At 41.3% G+C, this 12,329-nt stretch overlaps 1 protein-coding gene across 12 annotated transcripts in view; it reads right to left on the bottom strand.

The window, feature by feature from the left end:
- Positions 1 to 12,329, bottom strand: part of LOC105016628 (zinc finger protein 821) — a 28,448-nt gene that overhangs the window by 9,545 nt on the left and 6,574 nt on the right. For 4 of the 12 annotated variants that reach the window (XM_020053774.2, XM_020053769.2, XM_020053765.2 and 1 more), the window contains exons 2-3: positions 2,011 to 2,130; positions 1,783 to 1,886 (exon numbers count right to left, since the gene is read on the bottom strand). In XM_020053774.2, coding sequence (XP_019909333.1) covers positions 1,783 to 1,886; positions 2,011 to 2,083 — 177 coding nt within the window. In that variant the 5' untranslated portion in view covers positions 2,084 to 2,130. Of the gene's footprint in view, positions 1 to 1,782; positions 1,907 to 2,010; positions 2,131 to 3,206; positions 5,287 to 5,323; positions 5,373 to 5,859; positions 6,354 to 12,329 lie in introns of those variants that run through there. The other 8 variants (XM_020053762.3, XM_020053758.3, XM_020053764.2 and 5 more) reach the window with 8 other exon arrangements.

The following is a 12,329-nucleotide window of genomic DNA, read 5'->3' as shown; positions in this document are numbered from 1 at the left end:
TTGTATTGAAACATTGAAAAATTCTTTGCTTTAAGTGTTCTTTAAGTAATTAATGGAAAGCAAAGTAATATTTGTCTCCTTTTTCTGATGTGAAAAATGATCCGATTGTGATTTGTTGCACCACTGATTTCTGATGATAAAATTAGCGTGAATCAGAGGCGTTGCCAGTATCACAATACATTTGGGGCATAGCCCCCTTGGGACAGATAGTACAATGTTTTGAATGTACATGAGGACCATTTCGATGTACATGCTATAGCGGCCTACACGTCTACATTGTCATAAGGTGCGGGGGAAAAAAGGGGGAAAAAATTTAACTGTTTCATAGGGCCCTAATTCCAATTTATTGAAAATAAAAAACTGAAATGTCATGAACATAATTATTCAGACCCTTTAATCAATACTTTGGCAGCGATCACAGCTCGGAATCTTCTTTGGTATGCCTCCACCAGGTTTGACCGGTCTCCTAGTCCTTACCCCAGGGAGAATTCACATAGCATGATGCAGACTATAGTAGTTGTAATGGGCAGATACTCTATGGTGTGTCAAATTATGACTAATGTACAGAACTTTGGTTTTAGTATGCCATTTACACCTTCCTGAAACTACTAATAGCACCTGTTAAATTCTGTACCCATGTAACATCCTTTTGCACTGCTTAAATATTATTTGAAGAAATTGGGGAAAATAACATTAATTCAGGCTGGAATTATTACTCTCTCGCCATGTTAAAATTAAAGACAGCAGCTTTGTCATAAATGAGTCTTAAAATACAGATGTGGTGACTCAACCAACTTAGTAAAACTGATCACATCTGAATAGGGATTTACTTCATGAAGTCACAGGTTTACAATTAACTAACGGTTTCCTCCGGTGCAATCAGACTGTGCTGTATGTTTATTGTATAACATCACTCTCCACAGATTATTCTGGAAACGGACAGTGCTGGGTGGAGCAATGACATTTTCATAAAAGCCCAGAGGGCCAGATGGTCCTGAGATCTGTAGTAGACCATGGACATCAGGAAGGAGACACCAACTGACACGGCTGCACTGGCTGATGGAGCATTCAATCTGACCACGCAGTGAATTATAATGCAGTGGTTCTTTTTATGTACCAGAGACACTCAAAGGGAATCGCAGAAGCAAAGCCCACAGTTACCAAAGTCTATTGGCTCCTGCTAAGTATAAATGAGTAATGCGACCGTAGGTTGTCATTTGTATTGTATTTTGTTAGACACACTATGCTCTACATGCTGTGAATTCGAGAATTTAACGCAGGAAGCTGATAGGGGTAAAAAAAAAAAAAATCGAAGTTTCACAGCCGACATTGTTGACATTCCAGCACAGGCAAAGATGAAAATCTACTTTAACTTATTAGCTGTAGGGACAGGCTGTTTCCCGGCAGTACTCATTGTCGCTTGTGCTGGTTTCAAAAGGAATAGTTAAAGCATTCATGCCAAGAATACACTGTAGTTATTAAGACAGTGCTTCATTAGTCACTGTAGTACAGTAAAACACTGCCAAAGTAACAAGGCTATAGAAAGTCCCAAACGCTGGGCTGCCTCCCTGAATGGACCATGGTTCATGGACCATCTACCATAATGTCTGTGCAAAACATGCATGGACATCAGAGTAAACGCTTCTACATCTAAACAATAACAATAAAAACATTACCAAATTCTTTTCAGAAACAGTATTGCAACAAACCCGCAATTCCCATCTAAAAGCAGTGTGGTCACACATGACAACAGTTCTGGGCAAACCTGAATGTGACACTCACTTCCTTTACTCCCCTGCGGTGTGTTCTTTTGGTGGAGGTCATATGGTCGTCAACGGAGGTGTTGGAGGACGAGTCGTGGTTGTCCAGGTCACTATCACTGTCTTCTATGGAGGCAAACACAGCCCTATCAATATAGACAGACAACAGAACACACAGCAGGTCATACTCTCCCACTACAGCCCTCCAGAGATTGTCACATCGGGCCAGGAAAATGCCTCCGATGCCCACCTGAAATGCTGTCCTGCTGGGAATTGTTGCTGTGGCATTCGCTGTGCTCAATGAAGTCATCTCTGCCATCCATGTTAATAGTGTGGAGGGGGCCTGAGAGGCCGGTGCTGTGGAAAGGCCCTGGAAATACACAGAGACAATGTTAGGTCACTTTCACTTCATCGGTTTTTCAATTCTACGAAAAAAACACAACGCAATTGAAAATCTTATTAAAAGGGCATCAGGAAGAATTAAAAAGAATGTTCTGTAGGTTTAGGGTACAAAGTCGGCTTAATGGCTAGAACATTAACCAAATCGCACTAACACCAAAGAGATGGTAAACGGTACCAAAACAGTTTGCAAGACAGGTAAGCCCGGGTAACCCTCCGACACATAGTTTGTTTTATTTTCAAAGACACTGGGATTGGATCGAGGAAGCAATGCTAAATAAGTGGTCGCTTTCTCATCGTTTGCTTGTTCTAGGATATACTCACTGATAATACTGATAATAATAAAGTGTATAATTTGCAAAAGCTGGGTACAGTAAAAAAAAAAAAAAATAATATCATAAAAAGAGAGTTCATATAACAAGACAATGCAGGAAAGAGTGCCTGCAGACAAGCCCTGGAGGTGAAACGTGCCAGGCATAGGAATGACAGCCCTGGAACAGGAGATTGACAGGCCAGCAGTGCAAGGCGGAGCGTGATCATCAAGTCATGGGAAAACATTTCTGGAGCACAGACCTGTAATATTTAACATGCAGAGAGTAACAAACACCACACAGCCTGGTGTGCAGCCCGCACTTCAGGTACCTGATCTAGGTGCTGACTAGCCACAAAAATCCATAGACACAGACCCTACTGAAGTACTTAATAAATAGGGGGAAAATGGTAAGGCTATCCAACATTAAAGTAGCGGTAGCTACACACATATCCACACAAATAAACCCATTACAGCTGCTGCTATAATACCCTAGTATGCTACAGCGTAATTGAAACGTAGCACACAAAAGACCTCGGCCTAAATATTTAAACATAAACATTGGTCTTAGTAGTGCATTTTCTACCTTGACACGGAGGCTTTCGTATTCACTGAGCATGTCCACGTAATGCAGCATCAACACAATGCAAAACCACACACGCGCACAAACGTTCACTCACACACAACCCCCCCCCCCCACACACACACACTTTTCACAGACGCTGAAACACACTTACCCAGGCATGCTGCAGTCCCAGGGGCCAGTACTCCTTTCCACTAGCTGCCTGCCTGCAAGTCAGTGTTTCTCCCTCTCAGTACCACCCACACACCGCACAGCCTGGCTCACCCTCTGTCCTCTGTTTCTATATCCATACCAGCCGCTCTGAGGGGGAGGCTAATGCCTCATACCAAGGGAGCCCATATGGGTCCGCCTCAAACCCTCACACAGCGTTCAGCAACTTACAGCCTCTCCGTTGAATCCCATTTGCCAGTCCCCATCTTATTCCACCCACACTTGATGAAATTGGGATGGGAGCAAAGGACTTTAGCCATTTTTTGTGACCTTACACTCATTAAAGAGCACTTTCCCTCCCGACACCATCCAAACAGTATAACGGGACCTCGTATTTCCATCATGACAACAAAGTTTCTTGTTTCATTCTATCGGAGGTCACCATACTGTCCACTTATCACCCCTTGCTTCTGAACGCCGCGTACCCGCCTCTCTCTTTCCATTCAGTGTGATGGAAGGAAAATCTTTACTCCAGTTACCTGAGGCTGACAGAGGTAATTACAGCCTGTGTTATAATCCTGGAGAAACCCACCACTGTGTGGAGCGGGTCTGTGTCTGAGAGGGGGAGGAATAATCTTCAAGGAGCATTTTTTTTTTTACTCTCCTCTAATCTTTCTACGGAGGTCATTCCTGCATTAACTTTTTAGCGGGGTGTAGGCTAGTCTGTGAACATAGTTTGGGAGCATTTCCCATAGTGATCCAGGCACTCATTAGCATTGGTAGAGTGGGTCTGAGTGTTGAACTATGAACTGCTACAACAGACTGGCTCCATCGGCACACAGCCAATGATTGATGTGTGAGAGCTACCCATCCCCCATTGCCAGGCTCTGTCTGTACATCTGTCTCTTCTCCCTCCCTCTCTCCCTCCCTCCAAACCTCCCCCAGTCTCTGCCACCCTGATGTTATCTCTGAGTCTGTCTGTCTGTAGGCAGGAGGTGACGCAGTGTCTGACTGAATCCAGACAAAGAGACAAACTCATCAGCCAACAGACACAGAGGAGGGAGAGGGAGAGGGGGGACAAAACAAAACAGACAAAAGAGAGAATGCCAAAACTCTACTCAAACACTAAGCAATGGGGGTCCTGTTGAATTCAAACTCCCCTCTTCTCCAACACCCATACACCAGGAAGTGCTGGGGCCCCTGCCTTTAATCTATGCACAGACTTGGGGGTGTTCAGGAGTATGTGAATGGTGAACACATACATCAGATAATCCCAGACCCCATGATCATTACTCACGTCGCATATCCCCCACCCCAACCATCAGCATGGGAGCCAAAAGTACTGGTTTTAGGATTCACTGTGAATCTGTTGTTTACTAATGTATTTTGAACTACAGAAGGCCCTATGGGCCTGTTCTTGTAAAGTCACATCCATCACTCAAGTGTTCCACATTCTGGATCTCATTATATTAGCAAATAGGGGTTATTGAAGTAATTAGAGGGCAAGGTATTTACACATTTCAACACCACCTTTAAACAAACTAGCATTGCCCATGTGTAGGAAAGGAGCCTAAACACTAAATGGCAGCCTAAATGTAGTATATTATTGTTGGCTGGGTTAAAGTGTTCTCAGGACTCCAGTGTCCAGCAGTCTACGCTGAAGGGGTAAGAGGCCAATACGTCACACTCAGTATGACCTTTTGCATGCATAGGAAAAAGGACTTTATCAAATCCATCATCCGTTGATGTTTGTTAGGCAAATAGACAACTCCCAAACCTGTGTTACCTGTACCACATCTCCATTTGTCTCCCATTACAAATTATAATTGTCAAATGTTCCACAAAGCTGTCAACAATGACACTGACAATCACCTTCCCCTCAACTGTCATCTATGACAGAGATATGACAGTATCCATTAAGTGTTTTAGTGGGCTTCAATAATATGAACCAAGCACCACACCTTTCACTTCTTCATTTTGTTAATTTCCCTCTTCAGAATCAGAAAGGTCTAATGGTGGCATTGACAGTGCCAGTGGTATGACACATATTGCTCCTTAGGTTAATGTGGAGAGCTACCCCAAAGAAGAAAAGGTTAGAAAACATAGCTAAAATCACATTACCTTCCTGGGTAGACATTCTTCAGATGGATAAGATGATTATTTTCTACCCCTAAGAGAAACACATTCTATTCATTGAAATTGGAGTGAAAAACCAACAGATGCCAGCGTGCCACAGCAAGTTTTCATACTGCCTCAAAAAATAATTGTATGAAAAAACAAATGATCCCAAAAAAGACAACATAACAGCAGGTAACACATGGTTGTCTGACTCAATAGTCCTCTTACACAAAGATCATATTTGAAAATACACGATTTGGCATCACTGTACAAATATGAATCCCACAGCCCAATGATGAAAACGTATTCAAAGCTAGTCATGTCACCAGAGGCAATTCAATTAATCATCAAATTGATTGTAAAACATTTTGGCATCAAAGCGCTACACTGATGTACTGAAACTGTAGCGCTTACAGTATATCAACGATGGTGATAGGCACATTGTCTACTCAACAACGCAACCGTGGCTACAACAAACGTAGCAGACTGATAACGGTTATTCTCCTCAATACTTCTCAACAAGAAAAATTTTACAATACCTGAGATACCTACAATTAACTTTGAAGGGGTTGGTCTGTTTTCGTCGGGACATATTATCCCCCACTCCCGGTAGGAAAAAACTCGAATCTCCTCCCAGCCCCGACAGATTTGAAGGTTCCCTTAACCAATCCAGCTGTACTGCGTAAAGGGACTCCTTTCGAGAGTACAATAATAATGATCAAAAATATATACATAAAATAGAAGGCGATCAAAATGGTCTACCCATGCAAAGATGAAAACAGCTTACAACATTGGTGAGAGTCGGGGTCGTAAATGTAGCCAACACAAAAAAATACAAATAAGTGCCTTAAATAACCGTCACATTCTGATCTAAAAACTAGTTGCGCTATATATTCTTTAAATTATAGAAACAGCGAAATTGCCCTATGAATATCTGGGATGAGATGTTCTCCGCCGAGTAGCCCCGAATAGCTACGATCATACGTTGCTGTCGCTTTGCCAAAGCACTGCAGCGATGCACAGCTGATCTCACAAAAGGCGCACCGCAACGCATTGTGGGATGTACAAGAAAACATTGGAGGATAAAACTAGTAACACAGTAGGGAACTCCTGTCAACGCCAACGACGATGCAATACATTCAACTTAATCTAATTCTCTTAGGCTGTAACTATTATAATATATCGTATTTTAAAAGGATTCTATGCAATAGGGCTTTTTAAAACAGATGTGAATTTTTAATATTACTGCATACAAAGCAGCCCAATAAGGGAACATTAAGTTCACAACCCTACATTACATTCAGATGGTATTCCATTAAATTCACTACATAACAGCAGTATTGAAATTTCAAACCTGCTCTAGTTGGTATTGTTAAGAAGTCTGATGTTATTCAAAACCAGCCAGACACCTGAGGTGACTTTCAAACATCTTAACTCTCCTGTTAAGGTCATTAGAGTTGCTAAATGTTTTTGCAGATATACAACAAATATCATGCAGGTCTACTGTTATGGTGTGAAGAGAAAGAAATTGCAACATTAAAGCCACTTTAACAAATTCTAAACTCTCTTTTGAAATAACCCAAGGAATGTTTTAAATACATCAACTATTATATTATTAAAAAATATATGCATTGCTGCTGTTTAAGTAAACACAAACATTGCAGGTATTCATGGATGTACCCCAACCTAGTTTGGCTAATATACCACAACTAAGAGCTGTTCATCAAGAATGACCTCACTTGGTCCAGACAAGCAAACTCGGCAGTGAAAACTGCCCGGAAACGACTACACTTCCTGAGGAGACTGAAGAAATTTGGCATGTCTGTTAAAACTCTCACCAACTTCTACAGGTGTACCATTGAAAGCATCCTCTCAGGCTGCATTACTGCCTGGTACGGCAGCTGCTCCACAGACCGTAAGTCCCTCCAGAGGGTGGTAAAGTCTGTGGAGCGCATCATAGAATGCCATCTTCCCTCCGTGCAAGGCATCTACCATACACAATGCTTTAGGAAAGCACGGAACATCCTCAACGATCACAGCCACCTGGGGTAGGGTCTGTTCACGCTGCTGCCATCTGGTAGACGTTACCATAGCATCGAAGCACGCACCTCCAAACTCAAAAATTTTTTCCCCCTCAGGCCGTAAGGTTCCTCAACCAGCAACACTGATCCATGATCATACTGATCACACACGAACACTCCAGATGCTCGGATGTCCTTTCAGGTACTCTTAATGAGCATTAGAATATTCCTTTGCATGCACCGTTCATAAGCATATTACACTCATATTTATCTATAATACTCAATGCTTCTGCCATACTATTCACACTCCCCATCCTACTCTTTCAAAATTGATGCTCGTTCCCATTTTATGTACATTACTGCCATACCTACAATAGTCAATACCACCACCAATATTGCTGCTAGTTTACAGTACTCTTTTTAAACTGCTGTTGTGTACAGTGTTGTTATGTATATTGTTAATTTATTCTATTAATATTTTCTGTCTAACTATCTTTTTGCTTATACCTTTTTGTATACTCGTCTTTTTAACTGTCACTACGTTGTAGTCGGGTGCCATGTCACAAGAATTTCAGTGTGCAGGATGACGCTGTGTTCTTCGGTGCATTTGACAAATAAACCTTGAAACTTTTTTGTTATTATACCCAAGAAGCCTTAGTAGCTACTATTACAAACTGGTTACCAATGCAATTTGACCATTACAAAGGAGTGATTTCAAACCAGTTGTATATGACAGCTATCAGCTTTCACAATACAAGCCTTGTTTTGTAACTTTATATTAAAAGAAAAATATCCTAACTTACATTGCTCTCCATAATTATTGGAAACCCCTTGGTAAAAATAAGGGAAAAGGCTATGAAAAAATGTAATTGCTGTTAATCTTAAACTCAAAATGACAAATCTAACCTTTAAAGTAAAATGGTCCGAAGAAATAAAATGTTTAATCAAGAAAGCAATGTTCTTCTCCAAAATTAAATTAACAGTTTTGCATCCTCCCCTTGATAGCAGCGCGTAGTCCTCTCCTATACTTGATGATGAGACGGGAGAACATATCAAGGGACCGGGATCGTCCATGCCACTTTAGATCCTTGGTCTTAGCTTGTGAATTCTCCTCTTCAGCTTAGCTCACATGTTCTTAAAGGGGTTCACAGTTGATTCGGTAGTCAAGGAGATCTATGAGTGCAAGATCAAGATAAACAAGGATTTTCTAAATACTTTTTTTTTTTTATCTTTAAAAATTGAGCCAGTAAGTCTAAAGGGCACTGTCAATATGCATATCCAATATAACTCACATTCGGGTCACATTGCAGTTGGTTCAGCATAGATTCCTTCAGCCTTCTTCCACACTGTATGGAGCACTACGTTTTGAACTTGCCATATTGTCTAAACCAGCTTTTTCAAAAGCAAAATGCTTAAGACAGCTATTTGCACAAGCGAGAACTGTTCTGATATACGTTTTACTGAATCTTTACAGGAGATAAGCAATCAGAATATTTTTAGTGAGCAGTTGTGATTACGCTTATATAGGACTGTTGTAATGGAATTGGACGGGGGTATAATTTACAACAGATATTAAACAAAGCTGATTTTGTCAAACTAAAAATCCTTTTACAATCTCTACAGCTCTGGCGAAGAGTTAAGATATCAACCTACTATTAGACAACCCAGAACAAACAGTATATATATACCCGTGGCCTTGAAAAACTAAAAACTTTAGTCATCGACGACTCCATTACCCGCAGTATTAGACTAAAGAATCAGCCGGCGATCGTACACTGTTTACCGGGGGGCAGAGCCACCGATGTAGCCGCAAATCTGGGGCTGGTGCTAGCGAAGTCTCAAACTGGCAAGTATAGAGAGTACAGAGATATTGTTATTCACGTTGGCACCAACGACGTTAGGATGAAGCAGAACATAGCATCGGTGTGTAAACTAGCTAGAAAGATGTGTGGGCATCGAGTCATTGTCTCTGGCCCCCTCCCAGCTAGGGGTAGTGACGAGCTCTATACAGCAGACTTGCGCAACTCAATCGCTGACTTAAAACGGAGTTCTGGCCGTCGCTGGAGGTAGAGTTTGTAGATAACGGACTTTCTTTTTGGGACTCCCAGAAATAGGGCCAGGCCTGATCTGCTGAGGAGCTGTTAGCCAGCCTGCTAGTATAGTTGAGTCTGTCGATAGCATAGCCAGAGTAGTTAGTACAGCTTTACCTATTACCACTGAGAATCGTTCCAGGCTGAGAAAATGTAAACAAGGTAGTGCTAACAAAAACAACCTTATTAAGATAAAGCCTTCCTCCACCTCGGTCACAAATAAAAATGACTATCACCTCGCATCTCAAACTGGGACTCCTAAATGTTAGATCCCTTGCTCCAAAGGCAGTTGCAGTAAATTAATTAATTGCTGATCTGAAACTAGATGTTATTGGTTTATGTGAAAGGTGGCTAAAGCCTGATGAATTCTTCGCCTTCAATGAGGCCTCTCCTCCTGGCTATACTAGTGATCATATCCCTCGTGCATCCTGAAAGGGGGTGTTGCTAATATTTATGACAGTAAATATAAATTTACTCTCAGACATATCAATGATTTTCATTCTTTTGAAGTTTTACTCATGAAAGTTAACCAGGCCGATAAACCGTTTTACATCGCTACTATTTATAGCCCCCTGGGCAATACACAATTGTCCTCAATGAGTTTCCAGAATTATTGTCTAACCTTGTAGTCATGGCAGACAGTATTCTAATTTTTGGCGATTTCAATATTCATATGGCAAAGTCCAATGATCCTCTTCAAAAGGCCCAACACATTGCCACAATCACACCTTAGATTTAGTCCTGTCACGAGAAATCGATATTGTAGATCTAATAATTTCCCCCCAAAATCCTGGATTATCGGATCACTGTCTTACTACATTTACCATTAAAACAAGAAAACCACTTGCTCCGCAAACAATGAGTTTCAAAAGCCGTACTATAAATTCTAGGACTACAAATAAATTCCTTGATATTCTTACAAGTTCGCTCATTAACGACAGAGTAAATAAATCTGTAAACGATCAAATCGAGGATCTAAACTCAACACTGCTAAATACATTAGATACGGATGCACCACTAAAAACAAAAGAAATACGCAACAAGAAACTTGCTCCCTGGTACACAGACAATAGTAGAGCACTTAAGCAAGCCTCCAGAAAATTGGAGCGAAAGTGGCGCTCCACCAAGTTGGAAGTATTCAGACTAACCTGGATAGACAGTACAATACAATACCGAAAATCACTCACGTCTGCTCGATCAGCTTATTTCTCCAACCTGATTGAGGTGAACAAAAACAATTCAAAATGTATCTTCGATACAGTTGCAAAGTGAACAAAAAATCAAAGCTCAACAAGTGAAGTGGGTCTTCACTTTAGTTGTAATGAATACATGAACTACTTTGATGAAAAGATCATCATTAGAATACAAATAACTGACTCCTCCTTAAATAGTTATAGTCTTCAATCTCAGTTGTCCTGAGAATGTCCTGAACCTCCCTGACCAGGTGTCAATGGGGACACTTACATTATTTGATACCGTATCGCTAGACACACTCAATTTGTAATGAGTTCTAAACCCACAAACTGTCAGCTAGACCTGATTCCAAAAAAATTACTTAAGGAGCTATTTCCTTTGCTAGGTCAGCCAATGCTGAACATAATAAATTGCTCCCTTTCCTCCAGATGTGTACCAAACTCACTAAAAACAGCGGAAATTAAGCCTCTTCTAAAAAATCTAATCTGGATCCCGACATATTAAACAATTATAGGCTAATATCGAACCTCCCGTTCCTCTCAAAAATCGTAGGAAAATTTGTTTCCCAACAACTGAATGCCTTCCTGAAGACAAATAACATTTATGAAAGACTCCAGTCCGGTTTCAAATCCCATCATAGTACTGAGACTGCACTCGTGAAGGTAACAAATGACCTTCTAATGGGCTCAAACAAAGGTTCTGCATCCGTCCTGTTGCTTCTTGATCTGAGTGCTGCTTTTAACAATACTGATGACTCCCTTTTCTTAGAGAGACTGGAAACACATATTGGGCTACGTTGACATGTTCTAGCCTGGTTTAAATCTTATATATCTGAAAGATATCAGTTTGTTAGTGTGGATGGCATATGCTCTGACATGTCAAAGGTATGCTTTGATGTCCCTCAAGGCTCAGTTCTGGGCCCATTATTGTTCTCACTATGTATGCTGCCTCTGGGCGATGTAATCCAAAATCACAATGTACATTTTCACTTATGCTGATGACACACAGTTACAGTGGGGAGAACAAGTATTTCATACACTGCCGATTTTGCAGGTTTTCCTACTTAGAGGTTTGTAAAAATCCACATTGTATGATTTTTAAATAATGAATTTGCATTTTTTGCATGACAAGTATTTGATCACCTACCAACCAGTAAGAATTCCAGCTCTCACAGACATGTTAGTTTTTCTCTAAGAAGCCCTCCTGTTCTCCACTCATTATCTGTATTAACTGCACCTGTTTGAACTCGTTACCTGTATAAAAGACACCTGTCCACACAATCAAACAGACTCCAACATCAATGATCATGAGGAAGGTGAGGGATCAGCCCAGAACTACATGGCAGGACCTGGTCAATGACCCGAAGAGAGCTGGGACCACAGTCTCAAAGAAAACCATTAGTAGTCCCCCTGCTCAAGCCAGCGCATGTCCAATCCCATCTGAAGTTTGCCAATGACCATCTGGATGATCCAGAGGAGGAATGGGAGAAGGTCATGTGGTCTGATGAGACAGAAATAGAGCTTTTTGGTCTAAACTCCACTCACGGTCGTGGCTGGGTCTTCCAGCATGACAACGACCCAAAACACACAGCCAGGGCAATTAAGGAGTGGCTCCGTAAGAAGCATCTCAAGGTCCTGGAGTGGCCTGGCCAGTCTCCAGACCTGAACCCAATTGAAAATCTTTGGAGGGAGCTGAAAGTCTGTA

This window comes from Esox lucius, chromosome 2 (genome assembly GCF_011004845.1).
Source record: "Esox lucius isolate fEsoLuc1 chromosome 2, fEsoLuc1.pri, whole genome shotgun sequence".
Taxonomy (NCBI): Eukaryota; Metazoa; Chordata; class Actinopteri; order Esociformes; family Esocidae; genus Esox; species Esox lucius.
This window is presented reverse-complemented; position numbering and strand designations above follow the sequence as displayed.